General features: G+C 48.7%; 1 protein-coding gene across 2 annotated transcripts in view; it reads right to left on the reverse strand.

Moving 5' to 3' along the window:
• Nucleotides 1-26,208, reverse strand: part of VANGL1 (VANGL planar cell polarity protein 1) — a 48,590-nt gene that overhangs the window by 19,155 nt on the left and 3,227 nt on the right. The window contains exons 2-4 of one of the 2 annotated variants that reach the window (XM_072967951.1): nt 19,465-19,668; nt 11,909-12,041; nt 7,497-8,104 (exon numbers count right to left, since the gene is read on the reverse strand). In XM_072967951.1, the coding sequence (XP_072824052.1) occupies nt 7,497-8,104; nt 11,909-12,041; nt 19,465-19,535 (812 nt within the window). In that variant the 5' untranslated portion in view covers nt 19,536-19,668. Of the gene's footprint in view, nt 1-7,496; nt 8,105-11,908; nt 12,042-16,878; nt 16,968-19,464; nt 19,669-26,208 lie in introns of those variants that run through there. The other variant, XM_072967950.1, reaches the window with a different exon arrangement.

Consider the following 26,208-nt stretch of genomic DNA (forward strand, 5'->3'; position numbering starts at 1 on the left):
GCACACGACTCTGGTGCAGATCCGTCGCCAGCTGCCCAGGGCTGTGGGGAGACCGTGGACACCAGGTTCACGTCCAGGGCTCTGTCTCCGTGCTCCCAGCCTCGGAGCGAGGCTTGTGGGCAGACGCTGTGTGAGGGCAGCCTTCCCAGCTGTGGCTGCTGCCAGCGGGCAGCTGTACAAACACAGGGCCACAGTGTCCAGCACCTTACGCTCATTAAAGCCACTTTTAACAGGCACCACGGGGCCAAACCACAAACGGCAGTTCTGAGCCCGCCTTCAAAACTTCTCCCACAGCAAAAGCAGAGCCGGAGCAAAAACCTGCACACTCTGCTCTGCAGCTCTTACTCATTTTCATCCTTTCTTTAGGGAGTGGGGGGTGGGGACTGGCCAGTACCTTTACTGAAAAGCAGTTACATGAGTAAAAAGGCACATTTCTACACATGAGATTTTACATGAAACCATGATCGTAAAAAACATGCATCGAAACCTCTGGTGGTCATTTTAAAACACAACTTCCCAGGCAATGGAGCCAGGCCCTCCCAAGACAGTTGGTGCCGGTCTTGAACACAGGAGGGAGGGGCCCGCAGCCCAGCGGGACAGCCAAGTCTGATCAGCGGGGTAACCACCGGCTCTGACATCGTTTGGTCCAGAATCACAAACACAGATTTCACGTGGAGCTGGATGTATCTGGGCATTCCTGGAGTAAACTTAACCTCCCCAGGAGACTCTCCCTTTCTCATTGCTAATGAGAAAACCAAAGTGCAATCGCGAGAAACAGGGCCCCCACTCAAGCGCAGAGAATGCAGGCATGAGCTGGAGAGAGGACAATATGAGCTCTGTTTCACCAGGGTCAAGCTGTGTGCATTGATCCCGTGGGTTCCTGGGGCCCTGGGGTCAAAGGCCACCAGTGTGCACAATGTTTCTGTCTTAGCCGGCTCAGGCTGCCATAACAAAATACTGAGACTGAGTGGCTCAAACAACAAAAAGTTATTCTTCTACAGTTTTGGAGCCTAGAAGTCCAAGATCAAGGTCTGGCCAATTCAGTTTCTGCTGAGGACTCTCTTCCTGGCTTGCACACAGCTGCCTTCCCACTATGTCCTCACACGGTCTTTCCCTGGTCCACGTGCACTGGGAGAAAGCACGCGGGCAGGCGCTCTGGTATCTCTTATAAGGACACTAATTTTATCAGACCTGTGACTTCACTTAACCTTAATTACTTCTTCAGAGGTCCCACCTCCAAATATAGCCATGCTGGGGTTTAGAGCTTCAACCTATGAATTTGGAGGTACACAATTCAGTCCACAACATTCCACCTCTGGTCTCCCCAAAATCCATGTCCTTCTTGCACACAAAACATACTCATTCCATCCCCACAGCCTCAAAAGTCATGCTGGTATCAATTCTAAGTCTAAAGTCTCATCTAAACATCATTTAAATCAGATATGGGTGAGACCTGAGGTAGATTCAACTTGAGGCAAAATTCTTCTCCAGCTGTGAACCTGTGACACCAAGCAAGTCATGTGCTTCCAAAACACCACGGCGGAGCAGGCACTGGATAGACATTTCCATTGCAATAAGGGGAAACTGGAAAGAAGGAAGGGGTGATGGGTCCTGGGCAAGTCCAAAACCGAGCAAGGCAAATCCCATCGGGTCTTACAGCTTGAGAGCAATCCTCTCGGGATCAACACTCTGCCCCCGGGGCCCACTGGCGTGGCAGTATCACCCTCCTGAGGCCCTGTGGGGTGGCCCTACCTGTGGAGCTCTCTGCAGGGACCACCTGGTCCACTGAAACCAAGGCAGGGGACCATCCTCTGAAACCACTGAGGAAGCAGTCTTGCCCCTGGGCCTGCAGTAGGAGTGATGATCCCCGAAACACCTTTGGAGTCATTCTTCCCTGTTCTCGAAGGATAAGGCATGTTCACATCATTCCATCTCTTCACCCTACTTTCCCCGTTTCCTTTAGTCCCAGGTGACAGTGTTTCTACTGGTATAACCCTGTATTTATTCCTGACTTCCGCTGAGATGGCTGATTCAATCCCTGGTTCACACCCACATTAATCTCCTTATCAGGCGGTTGTCAGCCACCCCCATGGTGTTCTCTTTAGTACATGCATCATCATTTTCTGCAATATGGATAGGCTGAGAATCTTCCAAATCTTCAAGTTCTGGTAACTTTTGCTTAAAAATTCTTTCTTCAGTTCATCTCGTTATCTCTCATTTTGCTATAAACAATGAGGACCCAAGCTGTACCTTCAAATACTTTGCTTAGAAATCTCTGCAGCTAAATAATCCATTTCATTGCTTGTGAGTTCCACCTTCCACAAGACATTAGGAGAGGAACATAATCCAGCCAAGTTCTTTGCCATTTTATTACAAAGATCACCTTTTCTCCATCGCCCAATAACATGTTCCTTGTTTCCTCATTTCCAGCTATGAATTTTGCAGGGAACACATTCAGTCTGTAACAGTTCCTTTTCAACACAGTGCTATAATCATGCGCCATCACAAATTTCCACTGTCTGAAAAGAAATCCAAGAATCATTTCTTCTAAAGCATGGTGGGTTCTGTGATCAGTAACCAGACCTTTGATTAAAGGTCCATGGTCAGTGCCAATTTACAAGATACTCTTAGTCTCAGTGAATGAAGCATTGAGTTTAAAAACCTGCTGGTTGGATTAGGTACAGCGGAGCTGCAGCAACATGAGTACCTTGCAGAATGGGTCACTGTGCGTGGACAAGCTTCCCAGAGGGCTGAGACGAGAGTTCTAGCTGTTTTGTGCTTTGTGTGTCTCTCTCCTGGCTGACGACTATCAGCTGTCTCTCTCCCTTCATGTTCAATGTGCCTCCTTTTTAGCAGCTCTTTCCCTGACTTGAAACGTTTCTTCTGGACTCTTGGAAGAATCGAAGTCAATAATTAAATTTTTTAGAACTGTAAGCATATGCACACTCTGAGAATGAGAGCCTGAGGTTGTCGTGGGAGCCTGCCACATCGTGGCAGTGAGCCAGCCCTCCCAGTATTCCCCACCTTGGGTCGTCCTGGCTCCTTAAATCTGGGCTGGGCCTCTGAACTGCTCTAAGAAGAGAATGCAGGGCAAGCAGTACTGGGCAAGCGCCAGGCCTAAGCCTTAAAAGGCCTGAGAGCTTCTGCTTTTGTGTTCCTGGGAGCCCTGAGAAGCCTAGCTACCCTCATGAAGAAGCTCTTCCTCCAGAGGGGAAGTCCTCTGGGGAAGGAGAGGACCACAGACACCCTGGACAAGAAAGGAGCCCAACCCCGGCCGACTCACCACGTGACTGCAGTCACACAGGGACCGCTGGCCAGACCAGCCACAGAACCACCCAGCAGGGCCCAGCCCACAGAACTGTGAGAAATAATAATAAAATACCATTGCCCTAACTATTCAGTTTTGGGGTGGTTTTAACAGTAATAGATAAAAGAAAGAGGTCTTCTTCGGGACATGCGACTAACAGCAATTTAAAAACGTTTGACCAGATAAAGGTTCAAACCTCCCTCCTACTGTGGTTCTAAGAAAGCGTAGGCTCTGTTTGCTGACTGACTGAAAACAAGAACCAGTGGATCTCAGGAATGACCGCAGAGTGGGGGCCAGCCCTCTATGACAATCCTCTCCACCCCCTCCTTTCCAGCCCTGAAGCTATGAGGTAAATGAAATAAAATAATGTGTACAAAAATAGCTGGCACCCCGCCTGGGCTCAAACCAATGCTTACAAGTTCACTCATGCGCCGTTAAAGCAGCGACATGAACACAAACACATCTGTTCAGAGGCGGTTAAGATCATTCTGGAACCAGCCTGGGCTCAAATCCCGGCTCCCACAATTATAAACTGCGTGGCCATAGGCAACCTCCTTAACTCCTCTTTGCCTGCGTTTCCTCGCCTGGAAATGAGGACGACAGTGCCCACCTCCCAGGAGTGCTGGGAAGATTAAATGAGCTGCATGTTAAGAGCTTAGGAGGTGCCTGGCACCCGGCAGAGACTGGTCATGGTTAACTGGCAAGGCTTCCAGTAGCTACTGCTCTATCTCGGACTCAGCCAGCCGACACCACCGGCTGCTGTATATTTATCTTTAAAGATTCAAAACTGAGAAATCATTAATGAGGATAATTAAATGTCATTTCTGAGTCTCTTTTCTTCTGGGTTTCTCCCCAGATACCATCAGATCAAAACTTACTAGTCTTCGGTGAAATCCTGGAAAAGTTGGCAACTCACTGTAAGAACATGGCCAAGAAAAGTGACATGTGTGGTATGTGTGGAGAATCACAAACCCACGTGCCCAGATCCTGGGATGCGGCAGAGAACATGGGGATGGGTGTGATGCACAAGAAGGCGCTGGTTCCCTGTGGCCTCAAGCAGGTCCCTTAACCCACGGCTGGGGGCTCTCGACGGTAAAGGGATGACACCACGACACCACCTGCCCCCGCCCAGATGGCAGCGAGGAGGCGTAAGGGAGACACCCTAAGAGGCCTGGCAATCCAGACGGCACGGGGCAAAGGTTAGGGAGTACCTTAATCTACGTGCAAGTATCTCACTTTGGAAAACAGGAACCTTTTATATTTCTGAAAGTTTTCAAATAAGCCTAAACCCCATTCCTGCCAACAAGCAAGGTCCCTGCAAGTACCTTTCATGAGAGCTAAGGAGAAGCATATTTTCTTTAAGAAACTAAAGAACAGGCATTCTTCTCAATACTCTAAAAAAATAGCTCAGTCGATTTTATGAAATTGCCTTTGAAAACAAAACAACAAAAGAACTCACCGCTGCCCTGTACCTCAGCCCCACTGGCCGCTGCTTAACAGGAGGGTGGGCCGGCCTGATTCTGGTTGGTCTGGGGATGACCTGCTACTCTGATCCCAGGGACTCGTTCTTTGTCTATTCTGATTCCCTCTTCCCTCCTGTCTGTTTCTACACTTTACAAAAGGGCTTAGAAGTTCTATTTCTGGCCCAGTGACTCTTCCAGCCACCGCTGGGTTTAGACCAGATTTAGCCTGAGGATCAGTGGGTGAGTGCAGGCCAGCAGGAAGGGATGGATGCCAAGCCTGCGCGGATCCCACCACCTGGCTGTCCCAGGGGCTGCCGGCCCTGCCCTCTCCTTCGCTGGCCATTCTTCCACCCCAAAACCAGGGTCTCCATGGGAAGGAGAAGGGGGGCCTGACTGGAGGCAGGGCCCTGAAGAGGAGGTGCGAGGAAGATCTGGGCCACCGCCAGGGCTGCTGGAATTGTGCCATCTTCAGTCTCCCTGGGGAGGTGGGGTGAGTGGCTTCAGGGTTAGCAGTAAGGACTGGGCAGCTGTTGGTCATAGTGAGGACAACCACGAGGGGTCTGTGGCAAGCCCTGGACCACGCAGCGCAACCAGTCCTGCCTCTCGGCCCAGGTCTATCCCTGGCCGGTGCAGCTACGTGGTGAGGAACCAGGTCACCTACAATTTTCTGAACATACCAGAGGCATCCTGTCCTGGGGCTGTTCTGTGTGTTTCCTCTCAGCCCCCAAACCAGATCCAGCATGCAGAGCATCCGGTCTTGGAGCGGGGAGTGACGTGGGAGCCCATGGAGGAAGTGGGCCCCACTGCCTGGACTGCCTACCGTGAGAAGATGCCAGCCTTTCCCACCTCCACAGGCGGGATTCACACCAGCCTGGGCTGAGCCCACGCACAATACCGCACTAGGCCTCACAACCAGCCAAGGTCTTAGCTACTTACACTTACAGAGTCCCAGGTCTCACTCATCTCTCTGTGACCAGAGCTGGATTTCTCTCCACCCTCTTGATCTCTGGCAAAACCTGTCCAGTCCTGAGATAGACGGGTGGCTGGGCTTTATCGCTGCCACTGCCTGAAATCTCCCCCGTCCTCCTTTGTCCCCATCACCCATACCAAGGCCTGTGTTGGCAACTGTCCCTGCACAGCGGCACACTGGTCTCTCTCTGAGGAGTCCCGGAAAAGAGCTTTGGGGGCAGCCAGCCTGTGTCTCTGGAGCCCCCAGTCCTGGGCTCTGCACGTGGCAGATATTTAATACAAGCCTGCCGGTCATTCTCCAACGTAAAATATGGTGAAAGAAAGCTGTCTGAGAGGAATAAGCAGCAGTGATTTACTTGCTTTCAGAGCCCCAAGGGCATCTGCGAAGGATTCACAACACCTGATTTGCTGCAGAGAACATGTGAATCAGACACTGATTCCCTCCAAGGACTGGTCAAGGTGGCAGAAGCCTTGAACACCAAACCAGCCAGTCCTCAGGTGGCGCGGGCTGAGCCAGAGGAATGAAAGATTCATGCCAACACCAAGATGGTCTCGCAGCATAACCTGACTCCAAACTCAGGTCGGGCCACCTCCTCGGGCCCCAGCCAAAAATATGACAAAGCCTATTGTTTTGATCCCCACTCAGGTGCCCTTGCTATCTTGGCTGCTTTGCCGTATCACAGCAGTGACAGCTACAATGAACAAAGTGCTCACCATGTGCCAAACAGGTTACACACATCAGATATCCCAGGCTACTCTTTCACCCAGTAACCATCTGAGTGCCACCGTGTTCTAGGCCAGGCACTGAGGATGCAAAGAGGAGTGAGACACAGTGCCTGTGGGCTCAGGGAGCCCATAGTTTGTGGCAGAAAACATAGAAAAATAGGCCAGTAACACAAAGTGAGAGATGCCATAATGGAGGCATTAACTCAGGTCTGGCTTCATGGTATCTGGTGAATAGTGAACAAGACTAGTCATGTTCTTTTGCATAAATTACCCAAGCTCCCTAAACCCGCATTTCCTCCTCTGTAATACAGGGGTTAATAGTATGGACATCAAAGAGTTCTGTGAAGACAATCTATACAATGTGCTCACCTCAGGGTAAATAAAAACAAACTAAAATAGATAATGATGATCACTCTTTTAGTCAACCACAAGATAATTAGATTTTATGCAGAGATTTCAAATATGACATCTTAATGCATTTCTAGCTTTTTCTCATGCATGCATTTACACAGCTCTCCTTGGAGTCTCTAACTGGCCCTTGATTCTTTGCTAGAGGGTCACTTGGGTGACCATATAATTTACTGCCCAAACCAGGAACCTCTGAGAGCGGGGAAAAAAGGAATGATTAATAATTCCACTGGGACAGCAGGGTAGACCAGATGTACCATTATGAACAGACTGGAACTGCTGGCTGATCGCTCTGTTGTTCTCAGGTTGATTTCAGCGGCAAAGCTAGCAGTCATCACGTTCCCTTCTCCATCATTTTTAAGAGCTGTCAACACGTTTGGAAACTGGCCCAACAAAGCCCCAACCTGGATGAGTGCCAGTACCTGTGCCACCCCATCCAGAAGTCAGGAAAGTCCATGGACACGAACGCCCCTGACCACACATATGCACACGTGCACACACAGCTCTTCCCAAAACCTGAAAGAAAGTCAGGCCCCAATCCTGGCTCTTGGCACCTTGCTGAAGGCTAGCTGTCCTCTAGCAAGACGTCAGTGGTCCTTTCCGTCCCCGGATGATCCCCTTACCTCAGGTGTCCCAAGCTGTAGAAGCGACACTCGCCATCGGTGGAGCGGACCACCTGCAGCGTGAACATGGGCTGCAGCTGTCTGAGCTCCAGCAGCACGATGGCCAGGTAGTGGATGAAGAGGAGGGCGTCCACGAGGGAGACGGCGTATTGCACGATGCCCTGGTAATTTCGGTCCCGAGAGTCCAAAATGCGGACCCCGTAAAAAAGCCAATAGGAAACCACGAAAAGAAAGATGAGGACCAACAAGAGGGCACGGAACACGAATACCCGCGGCACGTCGGCCCTCTGCTTGCGGAAGAACAGCGCCCAGGTCCCGATGAGCAGAATGAGGAGCTTGAACGCCACGGAAATGAAGAGTCCCTCACAGATGGTGCCGCAGGGCTCCAGCTCGTCCCGCCACAGGATGGGGGGCAGCAGGATGAAGGCGATGGGGGTGAGGAAGACCAGGAGTCCGAGGACCGAGGCCACAGTAAGGCCCAGGTAGCGCCTGCAGTCCAGCCCCACGCTGTCCTCCATGTCCTTGCTGATGCGGGCGATGTCTTCCTGTGATATACTGTGCTCCGACGTGCCCGTGATGGCCGTGGTGGTCTCGCCCCAGTTGTCATCCTGCCGGAGAGAGAATGATGAGGACCAAGAGCCACACGGCAGGCCACGTGCAAAAGCCACAGAGCACGCGGAGACACGGTGGTCAGGGAGACCCACCTCCTTTAAGTGACCCCCCTCCTTTAAGCGACCCACGAGCGTGGGCTTCCTAGAGAACAGAACACTTTAAACATATGAAGTTTTTAACTGAAACAATTTTCATTGCAATTTTTTCAAAATGTTCCAAATATTTGCCTTTTCAAACAGAGAAAAAATAATTCAACCTGTTTGTTTGGGTGATTCATTACTACAACTGCGATTAGCATCCGCTGTGCTGGAATCCGGGCGAGGCTGGGGGCTGGGGCTGGGGCCGTCCACCCCATGAGACAGTCCCCCTGTCAGACTAACGTGTGAGAGCTCACCTACAGCCTAAGGAGAAAATCCTCTGCATTTTCTTCACAGTTCTTGGCTCACAAAGTCCAGCTCCTGGAAGTGGGGAGTATTACGAGGCCCTCGAGTTGCTGTGAGGGGTGAAGAGCGCAGGAGGGAGCTTACTTTGCTCCGTACAAACCAAAGCCCACCTGAAGTTAGCACACACATATTTAAAACTTCCACAATGTTGTCAAGACCCACTTAATATGAAGGACTCCCTGACAACATTTCTCATGGAACAAGCTGAGCAGATTCAGATATCTACAGCCAGGATGTCTCAAAAATTTCTCCCTAAAACATATTCTTATGACAAACTAAACACCAAGAATGTGTCTTTTACTTTCTTGCTTTCACTTTCTGGCTTTCTCTTGCTTTTTAAACTCTGAGGTAGCTGGGAACAACTGTCTCCTCCTCTCACATGATTCCAGTTGTGAGGATCTTAAATGACTTTGCTATTTCTCTGGCAACTGACTTCATTCCAAATAAACAACAGAGTAAGAAGGCAATGAAAAGCCACACGGGATCCAAAGAGGTTTTGCTTCAGAGATTTTGGTATGTGATTTAACTCAGAAAAAACAGTCACACATAATGGTAAAAACTGGGTGAAGTTCACGTGTAAGATACCGACTTAGAACAATCTTATCTAAGTTAACAGCTGAGTCAGCAAGACAGGGATCTCACAGCCCAACAATAGCCTCAAATCTAGTAACAATCAAGAAACGAAAATATGAAATGCACAGGCTATGGCAAGGAGTGGGGGTGGCGGTGAAGGTCTCGACGGATGAGCAGACGGTTCTTCGACTCGGAAGGTTACCAGTACCACACACTACCAGAGAAGTTGCTATTTAAGACACCAGCCAGAAGCAGCCACAATTCTCAAACACTGCTGGCGGAAGCATAAAACGGGACAATCACTCCTGAAAACTGATCTGGCAGTTTCATATAAATGTAAATTTACACTTAACTATACGGCCCAGCAATTCCACTCCCAGAATTTTACCCCAAATAAATGAAAACATATGTCCATGAAGAAGATCTGTACAAGAATGCCCCTAACAGCTTTATTTTCATACTAGCCAAAAACAATGCAACCCAAATGTCTGTCCATTGGGAGAATGGACAACAAATTGTGGTATGTTCATAAGCTAGACTGCTACTCAGCAAAAATAAAAAAGAATGAATTGCTGAAACACAGCAAAACATGGATAAATCTCTAAGTTATTATGCTGAGTGAAAAGAAGTCCAAAACAAAATAATATGATTCCAATTATATTCAACTCAAAAACAGGCAAAACTAGTCTACAGTGACAGAAATCAAAACACGGCCGGGGAGAGGGATGGAGGCAGGGACTGACTCAGAAAGCAAGAGAGAACTTTCTAGAGTGACAGAAATATGTATCTTGACAGGAGTGTGGGTTATAGGGTTTATTCAGCTGTTACAACTTTTGAAACTATACACTTACGATCTGTTCATTTCTCTGTGTGTAAACTTTACTTCTATTTTGAAAAAAGAAAAAAATTATCAGTAGAGGCAAAAACAGCCACAAATTCAAGGATGGACAACTTGCTTTAATATAAGGGGAGTTTAATATAAGGTGAGTTTACAGACTATGTAAATAACTTACTAGTGAAGGCAAATATTGGATTCCACGTTTTGTATTGGGCCTAATATCCAGCTGATGATCAATGTTGAAATAATTATCACTAGCATTGTGGTTATTTTGTTAATTTAGCTACTCACACTTCTTCCTGCCAAAGAGCTGCTAAGTAAATTCCTTGTCCATTTTAAGAATGTGTACACATCTGTGCCCAAAAAAGGAGGATGTCCAAGGGTTTTCTCAAGCTTGAGATTCTTAGAAGAGAAGGGACCCAAGATCCCCTGATCCAAATCCCCTGGATTTTCAATGAAGAAACTGAGGCCCACAAAGGCTGTGAATGCCCAAAGTCCCACAGCTGCTGAGAGCACAGCCTTCAATTTCAATGCTTTTCCCGTCACATCATCCTGGCGTAAACACCAACAGCTTCCTAACGTAGCTTCCCAGTGAGCTACAAGACGAACCGAAGATGCACAGAAGAAATGCCTTCACAGTGGGCATTTACCAGCCCCTTTGAATTCACACCCAGCAGGACAGTGACCCTTGAAGCACTTAAGGGTAGTCCAGTCTCAGGACTGGTCCATCACCCAACCATCCCTTTGGCCCTCTGGTCCTCCATCCCTAAGACCGTCCCAGACCTCAGGCAAGCGGTGCAACAGTAAGGACTGAAGACATTTACTTATTACTGAACAAACCCACATTCAACCACAGCTGTAGCTTTGGCTTTCAAGAGCATCTTGTGTGCTCTGAGGAATCCCAATTTCGGTTCATCTATCTGCTTATAAATGCGTATCTGTCTGTACCTGTAAGTACACTCAGATACATGCTTATCTGTCTCTTTAGAGCCGTGTGGGCATACACCGGTTGACTGTGGGCCAAGGCTGGACGTGCAGATACTTCAAGAGCTGTGGAGGGTGTGCTAACATGTTTCTGAGTATAGCTCAGATGTTTATTTTAATCAGGTGGACTGCCAGGCAGTTTGGACCCAAACAGAAGAAAACACACCGTGTTTTAAAAGAACTAATAAACAGTCAATATTTTAAAATTGGGAGATTGCAGGTAAAATCCTCATTTCTAGTTTTCTTTAAAGAAGGTGAATCAAAAAAAAAAATGTATTGCAAGACCCAGGAACACTGAATTCCTGCATTCCTGGGCAGTGATAAGCGTTTGGAGCTGAGAAGCTGCTGTTCCCTCGACGGAGGAAACGCGTTCTCCAGGTGCCAAAGACCCCAACAGACACAGACATGCCACACGGATTGCTATTTAGCCCCAAGCTAGCGTGATACATCTTTGCCCCTTCTGTGAAAGCCGGGGCCCACTTCATTCATCTGTGTTTTCCTACCAGGCATCTAAGTGTGCAACCTCTGGTTTACCCTGTACCTAGGAGTGAGGCTCCACCTGGGCTGTCCTCACCTCTCTGCTCTTCTCCCCAACACGACTGAGGCTTCTGGAGAGCGAGCTTCCTTCTCCCTTACACGGTTCTACTTTGGAATGAGTCACCAGAGCCCGCAGCCTGCAACTCTCCCTTCTCTGCCCTGTCATCAGCCTCGCTGGCTCCTTTTCAACACCATTCAAAGCAGGCCAGCCAATCACACTTCAGAAGACTCCCCAGGCTAGCCAATGGCAGGACAGGCTGTCCTTAGACCAACAAGAAACCACAGGACATAGATAAACTCATTAACATGCTAGAAAAATAAAGATAAAAACCCAAGAGAGCTTATTGCAACAGGACTTAGGAAAACATTTACAGAAAAGAGGCTTAATCAAGGGGCAGTGTACTTATAGAGCCCGTGATCCTTACCTGAGCTTCCTCCGTCCGAGCAGAGTCATTTCCCAACAGGGGCTCTCCAGTGGGAGCTTGAATGGTGACAGATTTTTCTGACCCTCTGCCATCTTTATTCCGGGGTGATTTATGCCTCTCTTTATTTCTTTCCCTGAGAAAAAAATAAATAAATAAAAGATCATCAGCTAGCACATATGCCACAGTAATCAACAACACACCAAAACGTGTTATAAATTTCATCTTGAATTTAAGGAAATTCTAGACACACACACACACACACACACACACACACACACACACACAGCTGACACCCACCCATCACCTCTTCTGCAAGGAACAAGCTGATCTTTACTCTCTACTTAGTGTTTTCTTTCTGCCACTCAAGGACCCAGAACAAAGACTGTCACCCTCCTCTGTCAACAGTGATCTTGCTTTTCCTAAGCCTAATATTGTGAATCTTAGAATTTCTGTAGGTGAGGCACATTTCACTGTAAAATTCCTGACTAGATCTGATTATAATAATTTGCCTAAACTTATTTTCTTTCCAGGACTTTTTTTTTTTTATTTAGGATAACATAGCAAAATACTTCAGCTTTGGTCTGTCCAAAAGAATCCAGGACACACCATCACCCTATACCTTCGGATGAGAAGAGAAGAAAGGAAATTCTAAATCAATGCAGAGAATCATTTACTTCTCATTCCTCCAAATTCAAAACTAAAAATATTTCCCATGGGTTCTAGACGACGTCAAAGACCCCAGATGATCTTCCTGGGTGGCCTTCCAGGGTGACTCTGACAGCACCCTGCGTGGGTCAATGATGAAATTGCAAAAGGATCATTCACCGTATAAAGCCCAGGGGTCTTGACCTATGGAGACTGGCACCCCCACCCCGAGCTGTGAACAGTCATCCCAGAAGCCCCGCCAAAGGAGCCCCAGGGGCCCCACCTCCAGCCCACAAGCTGCCCTGACATTGCTCCTCCTTCCTCACCCACGTGCCCTCCTCCCCAGGGTCTCCCAGGCAGGACAGAAGTATCGCACACACCACGGAGGCAAACAGTCGGATTCTGGTTCTACCCCATCTGACTTGTAACCTTACACAAGTTATTCAATCTGCCAACGAGAGAATGTCGCTCACTATCTGGCTCTAAAAGGATTGTCACTAGCCACCACAGTCGCTGACCTTCAACACACCCTGCAAGGAGTTCAGGGTGGAGATCAGGACTGAGGCGCTGTGCTCTGGGAAAACTGGCAGAACAGGCCTTCAAAGAGTTAAGATATTTTCAGGAGAAAATTTTATGAACCCAATTTCTTGCATCTTCTCATACCTAGAAAAGCACTAAAATCATTAAAGTGAACATCTGCTCCTCATGACTAGCAGAAGGTTGTGTGAGTGACTGCACGTGCCCCTTCACCAGATCATATGTCGCCTGACCTCTCCCCTGACCTCTTTGAAGCAGTTCTTCAGAGATGGCAGAGAGGTCGTCTCCGGGCTCTAGTTCTCAGGAAGCCGCAAATAAATCTGAACTCACAGCTCCCACATTGTGTATTTTAATTACATTTCAGTCAACAAACGTCTGAAAACCTCAGTTCCTCATCTACGAAATGGGGATAATGATAATACCACATAGATAGAGGGATGTGCAATAAGCAGTCAGCACACAGGAGCTATCATTGTAGCTGTTACCATTTGCACGTGGCAAAAAAGGGTGACCTGGTGAAGGAGAGTACGTGTTCCTTGGAAAACGAGATGAGAAAGGAGCTTTTAACACACAATCAAACCGCCTCCCCTGGCACAGCATCTCTCCTATCAACCTGCCACTTAGCTAACAAAACCACATGCAGACTTCCTGTGGTCAAACCTCCGCCTTATCAATCTCTCTCTAGGATAAGTACGGTTAATTCCTCCAAAGGCGAGAGGGAGGCTTCAGCTGACCCAGAGACACTTTCTGTGATAGCATCTCTAACCCCTAGGGCGTGACTTACCACTACAATCTATTGCTAAATTAGAGTCTAGAAAAGCAGATGTGGTTCTGGTCGGCTCCAGTGTTTTATTTTATGGGCAACCAGGGAAAGAGCTGAGAGATTTTGTTTACAAAGAGATGTGTCTATCATTGTCAATCACTCCACTCCCCACCCCAATTTACAGAGCACTGTACTAAGGGCCTTATTAGATTGATCTTGCTCAGTCCTAACAATAACCCTATGGGGTATGATTGTCCCCATTTTATAGATGAGGAAACTGAGGCTCACAGAGGTTAAGGGACTCCCCAAAGTCTTAGTAAGTGGCAGAGCGGGAGGTGAACCCAATGCCTTGATTCATACCCGTGATGCTGCACTGACTGGAAGAGCACTTGGAAGATCCTGTAGCATCAATATTCCTAGCGCTCCTTCTCACACCCTGAACGCGAGGAGCTGCCAGAGCTATGGAATCTGCCTGTGCAGCTACTGCTGAAGTCATGGCTGGACCGTGACCTCGGAGAGCACAAAGCAGTGTGCCCAGCACTCTGGGCTGCCAAAGACAACCACTTCACAAGGACTCACTGTAAGAAACAGTAAGCACTCGGGGAGATTTCCCACGTGCTTGGTCAGTCTTAGAATGAGCTGTTCAGACTAAGTCTGGAGTCGCTGCTCCCCAGGGCCCCACCCGGCCGACTAGAGGAGCCTCCTCTTCTTTCTCTGTTTCCACTTTCCCCAACTGCTCGCCCATCTGTCACTGTCCTGCCATCAGCCAAGTCACATGCTCCCCTAACCCATCTATCTATTTACTAGTCCCATGGGTCAAATCCCGTGACAACATAAATTCCACTGGAAATGAAAATTCTTTCACTGGGTGCCAATTCCTGGAGCTACCAGGGCCGAAAGCAGGTAGGGAACCACCCAGGGCTGGAGACAGCCTGTCAGGGGCCAGCCATCACTGAACTGACCCCGACTGGCCTAGCCTGGCTGTTAAAGGGCCAACAGCCCCCAAAGGAGAAGAGATCTCTATAATTTCGCTGGTAACCTCAGAGGTAAGGAGGTAAGAGCCTATTACCCAATAACCCCAGAAAGGTTTCTCATCCTCCAAGCCCAACACCCTAAACCAATGCTTCTCAAACCTGAATGTGCAGACAAGTCACCTGGGGTGCAGATTAAGTACAGATTCACTGGTCCCACCCCGAGAAAAACAGTCTGGAAGGGAGAGACAACAGGAGCCTGCCCTTTTCACCAGCACCTCAGGGGGTTAGGAAGCAGGCGGCCCAGGAAACTTTAGCCAAGGCTCTCCTGCCCAAATGCTCCTGGGGGAGGAGGTGGCTAGAGTCACCACTTGGAAACTGACCTATTTGTGAAATGCCCTGTCCACAGCAGTGGCTCAGTGATGGGAGTGGTGAGTGCAATGCCCAGCTATATAATGTACAGTTGCAAAGTGCAGTGTAGCTTCTTTACTAAAACAGCAGTGAGTCGTTGAGACTAGGAGCGGGATTCAGGACAGTGTGCACCAGGCCCAGAGCCAAGAGCCTTCCAGACAGTCAAGTGATGGGCGGATGGAAAGCTCACTCCATCAACTTAACATGGGCCACACGTCACGCTGGTCCTTGAAAAGGAAGCAAGACCTGTCTTACAGCTTTTATAAAAATCACTCGTCCTGAATTACTGCTCCGGGTAGGTGTCTGAGCCAGGACTACACAGAGAAGTCCAACAAAAATGCTGCTGTCCAGTGCTTTCCGGCATGCAGAGCTATGAGCCCAGTATGGCTGCTTCACGGCACCGGTACCCAAATGTTCATCCCCAGAGCTCCAACTGCTATGATGCCAAGGACGTGCCCAGAGCCGAACCCTCTGGGAGAGGGCTCCCCAATGGTGAAGACCATCAGTTCACCATGTGTAGGAGACACAGGAAACTGGAGTCGGCTACCAAACCACCGAAAGGGTTTCTCAAGCACATGCGCGTGCCTGGTGTTTTTCCAGCTCCACTTGAGTGGTCCAGATCACCTGTGCTCCTTTGCTGGACCGGTGTGGCAGTCACAGAAGTCCCTGTGTCTTCTTCTCTGAGCCTATCCCCAGGTGTCATCTGCCCGTATGAGTAAAGATAAGTCTGCGTGTGTGTGTGTGTGTGTGGGGTGGAGGGGAGAGCAAGCAATAACACGTTGAAGGTCCGGGCATGTGTCTCTACCTGCATGTGTGTGAGTGTGTAAGCGAATGTATTTAGATGATTCTAGAGTTGAGCCCTGGGGGGCTGCTGTAAACCCCCTCTCACTCCAGCCAGAATCCCCATCAACTCCCAGACCGGCATTTCCTGGGAAGATTATTTAGCTCTATTTCTGTTGTTTGTCTATTTCTATTTGGGGAAAGCCGGACCCGCCGGTTACTCCTCCCTTTCCTTCTCCACCACCACCCACTACCTGTCCTTTCTCTCCCCCGACTGCTGGGGCCTGGCTGGCTGCTTCCTCCCACCCTGACTCAGGTCTGGGGGCTGCTGGGCACAGCGCAAAGTGACCCTGCAGCGGCCTTGAAACAAAAGCACCAATTCCCCTAGCACTCAGGCAGCCTCTTTTGGACAATGCATTTTAGCACGTTAGCCACATGGTCTACCCTCCATTCCTTTTTTTTCCCTACAAGCTCCTCCCACTGCTCTCCACCCAGCACCACCCAGGGGGAAAGCATGGTTTCCACAGCAGTAGCAAATGGGGCCTGAATCCTGGGGGCACCTACTAACCTCGAAACGTCAGGCAAACAACCCTGTCTCTCTGTGTCTGTTTTACCACCTGGCTCAATTGGATCCCACCTCCCACCATCCTGGAGCTGCTGTGAGGACGGGGGACAATGACAGAGGGTCCTGACACTCTCAAACTGGTCGTGAACAGTCCCGGCAGTGGCTTTGAATTTAACTCAGGAACTGATGCTCCAGACTCAAAGGTTAGGGGAGGTCAGCTGGAGTCGGCCCCATCTTCCCAGCAAGTTAACTGGATCCCCTCTGGAGATGCCAGGTATCACAAAACCAGACCACTAACCTCTTTGTTAGAAAAGAGTCACTTGTCATCTGCTTGGAACCCAGCGAGCTCTCCAAAGACGAGCTCAGTGTCATCAGACATGTCAAGTTGGCTGCACTTCATTATTCCTCTCCAAAAGTTCTCCTAAAATTACCAAAGAGTCAGCTCCCCGTCCTCGCTTACTCTTCCACTCAAACTGCCAACAAATCCCTGAGCAGAGCAGCGTTCACAGGGACCCTCCTGGTGACACAATACCCTCTTCTGGGCCGAGGGAACGACCGTGCAAGGCTACTATTACCGCCCAACACTCTTTATGCCCCGACACCTACTATCCACGGCTCACGACCTCCGCCCCAGTCACCATGCCCCGTGGGGCCGCCCATCAGGGAAGCCACCTCAGTGGCTGCTGTGCTTCTAAAGATGCACCCATAAATCCCAAGTGGTCATCTCACAGCCAGTGCTCTCCTGAGGAGGCAGTCCATAACACTCTTGGTTAAATATTTAAAGTCTCAGCTTGTAGTATCAATGCCAAGTACTTTCCTCAGGGGTCCAAGAAGGCACTCAGAGCTCTGCATGCTGTTTCAGTTGAAAGTTAAGAGTCTCTTAACGTTTCCATAGGAGCATTGTGGTGTCAATTTCTGGGGGCCCCCAGGGGCCTGAGGAAACAGCAGAGCACAGCAATGGCAGTGGGGCTGCGAGTGCAGATGAAGGAGAGCAGAGATGGCCCCCTCCTCAGACCGTGGCAAGCTGTCCTCCACGGTCTCCAATCTCCCTGAGAACCCAAGTTCCCACTCCATCCCCTGCACTGTGGGACGGGGAAGCTTGGCGCGCTGACAAGGGAGCTCCTTTTTTCTAGTTACATTCAAAGACTGGACATTTCAAAACAGCTGTTTCTGGTATTTTAGAACGAATCTGATATGTTTACCCAGTGATTGAAATTTGTGATTAAATTTTTCTCACCAGAGGGTTCCTGACTTTCTCAGGATCGGGGCTGGCATGTTACCTGACGCCTCGCTCAGCAGCACTCCACCCGTTTCCCACGGCTGCCTAGAAAGCCTTGCCTGGGCTCCAGCACAAGCTCATTCACCTCTCTTCCCCAAATTGTTATGATTATAAGAGCAATACATGAAATTTAGAAAACAGTGAAAGTTTAAAAAAACACCACACCTCTAATTCCAATAATTCCATACTTGGAGAAGGCATGGTCAGTATGATTACTATTCATTATAGCATAAGAATATCTAACTTATAATTTACAAAGTTTTGAATCTTTTTTTTTTGGTAACATGGCCACATAGATATTTTCTCATATCATTAAATAATCTTTGAAAAAAATCTTTATTGTACACTCTATTCCACTCATATTGTTAATTACAAAATATACACTTGTAAAAGAATGAACAAGTGGAGAAAGCTGCAGCATATGTGGAAGTTCCCATCAGTCACCACGCTGTGTGGAGCCCCTTCCCTGTCGATGACCACTCCCGGCAGCTCGGACACTGTCCTTCTGGACCCCTTTCTGTGCGTGGACATCCACACAGGCTCGCAAATAAACAAATCAATTAGACATATAGATTGTATTGCTGTTTTACAAAATTAAATCCTGCCCTGCATTCAGCTCCTTGTACAGGGAACTGCTCGGTCAGGGAAACACCACAGCAATCAACATATTCCCAGCCTCTGCAGAGCTGTGATCATAGGTGAGCCTTTGGGTTGTAGCCAGCTGGGGCCTTTGAATGTGGTGCTGAAATGCCAAGGCCATTAACAATACCATTAATACAGTCCCTAGTTAGTGACCTACTACATGCTGTGTTAAAGGCTTCACATGCATACTCTCATTTAATCCCCTCAACAGCCCTGTGTAGAGGGTGTTGCTAAACCCATTTTACAGGTGAGGGGTCTAAGTAAGAGGCGGCACTACAAATGTATCAGCTGCATCATTCACCAGCACAGGACCACTTCTCCATTCATTCGCTCCCTCGTCTCTCTCTTCACCATTCTGCAGCTCTGTGATACGGCAGGCCCTACCTAGGAGCACCAGTGCAGACCTGTTCACTTTGCACAGAGGAGGGGAAATCTGGCCCCCATCACCCAGGCCAGAGCTTTCAAAACCCAGGTCTGTTCACTGGGAAGAGTAGTCAGAAATAAGGCACCAGGCCAATCCTGCCACTTCAGTGTATTTGCCTCACGGGCAAACACATAATGGACAATGAGTCAGCAGCTTTGGGTGAAAAGCAACAAATTAACACTTATTTTTTTTTTCCAACTTCCATTTATATTCTCAGTAATGCTCTGGGAGGACTGCCATCTAGCAGAAGCACTTAGGAACGAAAAACATTTCCACCGAAGGGAGAAACTTTAATTTAAAATCAATTGTGAGAAATTAAGGTCATCAACTGTAACGGGGCCTAAAAAATGTAAACTGGCGGTGCAGTTCCTCCCAACGCATGTTAAATGCTCTTAAAGCTCGGCGTCTCCCGCATGGCCGGACTGAAGCGCCAGCATCCGCAGCCCGGCCGTGGGACTGTCTGAAAGCGAGTCGGGGAGGCCTGACCCACCTGCAAGTGTCCCCCAGAGGGAAAGGGGAACAAGCAATCGCTTACATACCCTTGTCTGTGAGATTTTTTCGAATGACTTGAATAGTAAGAATATCCAGAATACGTGGACTCGGTATCCATAGCAGTGGGGAACTTGCTCTTGATGTGGGAGTCGGTACTGCTTCTCCTTAGAGGTAGAAAACTTCACCTACTGGTCTCCTAAAGCCCCAAAGGGCCTGGGAATCCAGGAGACGCTTTTCAACAGGAACAGATTCTGGGAAAAGGCGGAAAAAAAGAGAGAGAGAGATCAACCTTCAAAGCCAACATAAAATGGGTTCAAAGGTAAATGACAGCAGCAAACTCCTCTTTAGGGGTCTCTGTTGTGGAACAAGTGAGCAAGGGTAAGGCTTCCAGGCACCACTAAATGCTCCGCTCACACAGCAAGCGCTTGCCTGGGTGTCTGGGAGGGGGACAGGTGGGTGCCAGGCAGGCCAAACGCCACCGCAGCAGCCGGAAACCGGAGGTGGGAGAGACCTGGCCCGTGGCCATTTCCCGGACAAGACACAGCCTGGCCCGCATGGCGTCCCAGCCCCCACTGCCAGTGTGCCTATTACAAAACAATACCCGGGGAAACTGCTTTTAAGGGATTTGCTCATAGTTTCCAAAAGCCAATGGGAAAAAAAAAGTCTTCAGTCTCTTTAATCCAGGAATCCAAACTCCCGAGAATTTATCTTAGGGAAGTAATTCCTATTTTTAAAGGAAAACTATTCTTACCACTCGTCTTTAATAGCGGAAAACCAGAAATAATCTCAGTGCTCCCAAAACAGAGGACTAGGTAAGGAAAACACGGCTCATCCACTGAAAGAAACATCACATAGCTGTTTTAAAATGATAATTACGAAGAACAGAAATTTGTGTGATAGAATGACAAATCTAAAAAGCAGGCTACAGGACTGTAGATAGATGCTGAAATCAACATGATAGTTACAATAAAAAAATCACTTATGCAAGGATTAGGAGGAAACATTAGAAAACGGAAGCAGGTGACTTGTTAGTTACAGGCGCCTGGGTCTTTTCCCACATTTTCATTAGATATCATTATGCAATAAAAATAAATTGGAAACATTCCCAAGTACATTCCTGAGCCCCACATGCTGAGTCTTTCCTTCTAGAAAAAGGAGCTCTGTCTCTCCCTGCGCCCCTCGCCCCAGAGCTGGTCTCCACCCCACGGGGCTCCTGCTTCCAGCGCCCCCAGAAGCTGAAATACAAACAGAGCTGGACAGATAAGTGTGAAGAACAAACAAAGAAGCTGTGAGCACCAGCCCTCTACCCCTACCGGGAGGAGGCCAAGAATCCTCGCCGATGACCTGCCAGGGAGTCACCGGAGAGCCACCACTGGCCAACACAGCCCGAGCCTCAGCACCACCTGGGCTGCACCTGCCCTTGCCATTCACTCACTAGGTTGGTTGCCCAGGGCGAGCCTCCCTTGTCCTTGTGTCCTGACTTGTCACTGCATCTCTGCTCTCCTGCACAAGCCCAAGGCAAGCAGTGGGGAGTCCTGGGGTCTAGCCAGTGCACCCCACTGTCCAGTACAACCTGGGATGAGCCATGTGTCTTCTTGAGCCTCAGATTCCTCAACTGTCAAACGGGGACATGTCAGCCAGCCATGGACCTCATAGGGTTGATCTGAAGATAGAAGCTGATACGGTGTAGGGAGCTGGGTTCCAATTCCAGGCTTTACTCACTTACTAGCTATATGACCTCAGTCGAATTAGTACACCTCTCTGAACCTGCATCTGTAAAACGTGAATAACAAGGCTGCTGCATGGAACTAACAAGCTACAGCCGGGACCACTCCCAGCACCATCTCTGGTGCGCTGGATAAGGAGCAATTGTGGTTACGAGGACTCCGGTCACCGGGCCCCAACCCAGTCCCTCTCAGTGACAGGCTAGGAAAGGAGCGGGGCAGAGTGAGGCCAGGGCTCACCTTCCCACCTGAGGCTCCCCGGAGCCAGACAGCCCTGGGCTCGCATCCCAGTCCAGTCCACGGCTTTCTAACTAGCTGTGTCCCCAGGCATGGCAGTTTCCCCTTGGAGACTCAGGTCTCCTCATCCATAAAATGGAAAAAAGGCAGCCTATGTTGTGGGCTGTAATGATACAATGTGAAAAAAAACACCATGGGCATTTAAAAAATACATTCGTTTTGCTCTTGGACATATCCCCACTTTTCTAGATTTCAAGAGCTGGCTCACCCTTTTTTCTCCCTACTCTGCTGCCCAGCACTTTCACTACCATTTCAATGAGCTCTCAGCACCTAAGACCTCACTTCCTGCTCTGAGCTACGCTGCTTGCTCATTCATTGCCTTCATACCTGGCAGATGCCACATAAGGAGGTGAGCCAGGATCTCCAGGCCTGCCAGGAACGAGCCTCTTTCCCCGAAGGCCCTTCACCCAGCTCTCTGCTGACCTGCAGGTTCTGACACCCAGCTGCTTGGTCCAGACACCTGACTGCCCTCTTCTACATCCAGAATCGATTATCCACAACGCCTACCCTTTTTCCTGCCCTCCAACCCGTAACTGTTGATTCCTTTTCCATCCCAGCTTTCAGCTAATTCTGGCTAAATGCTGCTGGGGTGTCTCAGGGTCAAGTGGCCCAGGCCCCGCAGACCTGGGCTGATCCCATTTACACATCCTGGCCGTGACACCCCGGGGCAGACGCTCACCCCTCTGAGCTGACCTCTCCCCCTGTAAAATGAGGCCACTGAATATGATCTCTTCCTGGGGTTGTTGTGAGCATTAAAGGAGACTCCCAGGATAAAGCCTCTGGTACATGGTAACTCAAGTTTCATTCCCCTTCCCCTTCCGCAAGAGGACGTCAGCCTTCATCCTCATTAAAACCTCTGGCTGTCCATTAAGGCAACTCCAGGCATGTCCAAGTGCTCTCTGGGAACAGCTTTACTGCCCCTCAACCCACTGCCCTGGTCTGGTTTCTCTCACACAATTCCTGCCTCTACTTATCAAACAGGCAGTCTGTCCATGCTGCCATTCCCCTCTCGTCACCCCCATCCTCCATCCTTGACACTCCACTCAAACACCTCTGAGTCAGCCTGAGACTGCTATGAGCCAAATCCAAGGCTCTCATCCTTGTCTTCCTTCCCTGGACCTTCTCATCCAATGTGTTCATCCGTCTGCCTCCCTGTTTGGTGAGCTGCTAGGAGAGACCTGCTAGGCAGTGCTGGGGACACGGCAAGGACAGTGACACACAGCACAAGCTGCCCTCGCAGAGTGAGCCCTCTGCTGCCCACCATCCTCCAACTGGACGGCGTTTATGCGACTACTTCTCCAACCGTCCTTCCCTGCTCCCCCGTCAAGTTATCCCTTAAGGTTTAAAACTTACCCATCATTCTCCTCCATCCATGGATTTGCTCCAGGATAAGCTCCCTGGAGACAGGAGCTATTGTTTACCTGCCCCCAGGACACACTGAACATGAGAAGCACCCAACAAATACCTACTGAAAGAATAAACCCCCAGTGCACATTTCCTACTCAGACGCCTCCTGCCCCACGTGGGATTGTCATCAACCCTCCCCAGCCCCGTGCTCTGCTCTCCAGGGTCCCGACCTATACAATCATCCTACCGGCCCTACACATCTAACCGTGGGCCGTTTCCACAACTCACTCTCCCCTTCATCCCACACATCCAGCTGTCACGAAGTGCCCTCTGTCCGCTGGGATCCACCCCTCACTCTCCCGGTGCTCAGCCACCCACTTTCTCCAGGCTCCGCGGACACAGGGCTAAACTGTTACAAAGCCTGCAGGTTTCCTCATGGAATCCAGTCTCCACAGACCTCAGGCCCCTTCTGAGTCATTCTGTTTCCACCAGAGCTATCGATTCTTGCCCGAGATCTGAGTGAGGATTAAGAAGCAGCCACAGGAGGCAAACTGACAAAATCCAGAGAGAACTCATTTCAGACACCAATGAAAGAGCTTCGACATAGTTAACAGAAAAACACATCCTGATGCTTATCGCCGCAGTAATACATTGACAAGCCAGTTCCCTTGTATGCACAAGAAATTAGCAGAACGCAGATAAGGTCAGAGGGATGCCTTATCAGGAAGATAATAAAGTAATGAAAAGGAGTCAGGTTCCTTGGGTAATAAACTGACAGGCTGCGGCACTGGTCTGAATGGGACAGTCATGCAAAGGTGTAAATGTGGAGCCTGGAATCTGGAACTGTCCCTCTATCACACTGACCCCTGACATGACCCAGACTGTGCCTGGCAGCGGCCAGTGTGATCTTTCAAATCACAGCATGAATGTCACGTTCCTGCTTAAAATCCCTCTGTGGAGTTCTGCTGCACTTCAAATAAGATACAAAATCCTTCATGTGCTCTCCCTGGGGGACCCTGCCCACCTCTCCAGCTCCTCTCTTTCTCTAGCCCCAAGTCCTCGGAGGCTCTCTGCAGCCTCAGTGTATCCCCTCTACTCGCTCTTCACATGCCTTGTTTTGCCCAGTTCCTACTCATCCTTTTCAACTTAAGCAATACTGCTTCTTGCCAGAGGCCTTTCCTGACCCTCCTGGCCTCACCTGGCCCTCTCCCAGCACCCTGTACCACTTGGGACCCCCATTCCCAATTCCACAGTGATCTGTGTGATTACTTATCGACCGGCTCCTGCATAGACAGGAAGCTCCACCAGGGCAGGGGCCACCTTCCTTACTGTCTCTCTAGCTCCTAGACGTAGCAGACACTCAATGAATGTATGCTGAATGGAGGGAGGGTTTTGGTGGCAAACCTCAGGACGTGGGGACCACAGACTCACTGAGGAAGAATCCTTAGAGATCGTCTCTTTGAAACCCTCCGTTTTACAGGAGAAGGAAAAGATGCCGAGATTAGATTCAGCAGTGATGTCCGAACCACCAAGAGTGGAGGTGCCCTGCTGCTCCCCCGAGTCTCACTCAGCGGCAAAGGTTATGTTCCAGACACACTAGGTAAAAATCGGCAGTCCTCTCTTTCAGCCGCTGCCCGAGAACACCGTGGCCAGCTGCCTCCCCCTGGCCTCCTGTCACCCATCTCTCCTGAACTGCAGGCATGGCTTGGGTGTGAGCTGGAGGTAAACACCAGAAGAGGGCTGGAGTTCATCAGATCACATCCCATGAAGGCCGGGTGGCCAGTGCAGAGACAGGTGCACGGGGCGCTTTTGACTGAGGGATGGTATCTTAAACCCGAAATTCCCTGGCAAAAGTGTCACAGACTCTCCTGGATAAAGAAGATGTGGTATATTTATACAATGGAATACTACTCAGCCATAAAAACCAACAACATAACGCCATTTGCAGCAACATGGATGCTCCTAGAGAATGTCATTCTAAGTGAAGTAAGCCAGAAAGAGAAAGAAAAATTCCATATGAGATCGCTCATATGTGGAATCTAAAGACTCATGGACAGAGAATACAGACTTGTGGTTACCAGGGGGTAGAGGGTGGGAAGGGATAGACTGGGATTTCAAAATTGTAGAATAGATAAACAAGACTACACTGTATAGCACAGGGAAATATACACAAAATGTTATGATAAATCACAGAGAAAAAATGTGACAATGAGTGTGTATATGTCCATGAATGACTGAAAAATTGTGCTGAACACTGGAATTTGACACAACATTGTAAAATGATTATAAATCAATAAAAAATGTTAAAAAAAAAAGTGTCACAGACTCTCTCTTTACCCGCACTTTATTAGAAGCAAAGTGGGGAGCAGTGGACTTGAAGAGAATCTTCCCCTAAAGTCATGTTCACTCACATAAAATATTCCTGACTGCCACTTAAAAGGAAAACACAGTGTTCAGAAAATCATACGAGGGAAATAATACGTTATGGTAATGACAGTGGTAAATATAAGCTAATCTTCTCGAGAAAGGAAATTATAAAAACATCAACGGCTTTGCCTAGAGCTATTAAGTAACTAAGTGAGCTCTGGTTTGGACGGTAGAAAGCTACCCTGCAAGGGGTACAGAGACACACACTAAATTTAAAGAGCCATTCCACTCCTTGTGCAGCGGACATTTTTCCAAGGGAAAGAAGCTTCCGGTGCAATTGTGTTTACACGTACTGTGTACATCACTTGGAATATTTGATTTTCATCAATACATACAATTCTAAAGGGTTTACTCCATGCGTTATTTTTTATTGTTTTGAAGCTAACATTTTTCTCAAGGTACCCATTTTTAATAAATGGCCCTCAAGGGAAAGATGACAATTTAGATAATTTTGCTCAGAGTCAACTTTTCTTCTACAGAGAAGTGATGAGCACAGGTTCTGAAGTCAAGATTGTCACTGTTCAAATCGTGGCTCTGCCACTTACCAGTTGTGTAACCTCAGATCAAATTACTTAACCTTTCTGTGCCTGTTTCCCTAACTGTAACAACAGAATTGTGTTTTCCTCACCTTACAGGCTCACGGTTGGTTAGATGAGATCATTCTCAATCATTCAGACTAGGGCCTAGCACATGGTATGCACTCACACCCGGCAGGCATTGTTATTACTCAGTAATGTCAAATTCCTTCAGTTAAAAAGAATAGCTTCATAAGGCTTGTGACTTATGTATCATTTTCATTAAACTTACGTACATTTTTTTTGGTCCGTGTGAGTCTACCTTCAATGACTACCCTTAGCTCTAGCTAACTAATTTATTGATTTCCATTCTGTTCCTTGCAGGCACTTCTTTTACTGTTTCCAGGCTGAAAGTGAGTATCAGAGAAAACTGTGTGTTTTATTGAGCTTATTTTGGAAGACCTCGGGGTTGTGAGGGAGG

The sequence above is a fragment of the Vicugna pacos genome, chromosome 9 (genome assembly GCF_048564905.1).
Source record: "Vicugna pacos chromosome 9, VicPac4, whole genome shotgun sequence".
NCBI lineage: Eukaryota > Metazoa > Chordata > Mammalia > Artiodactyla > Camelidae > Vicugna > Vicugna pacos.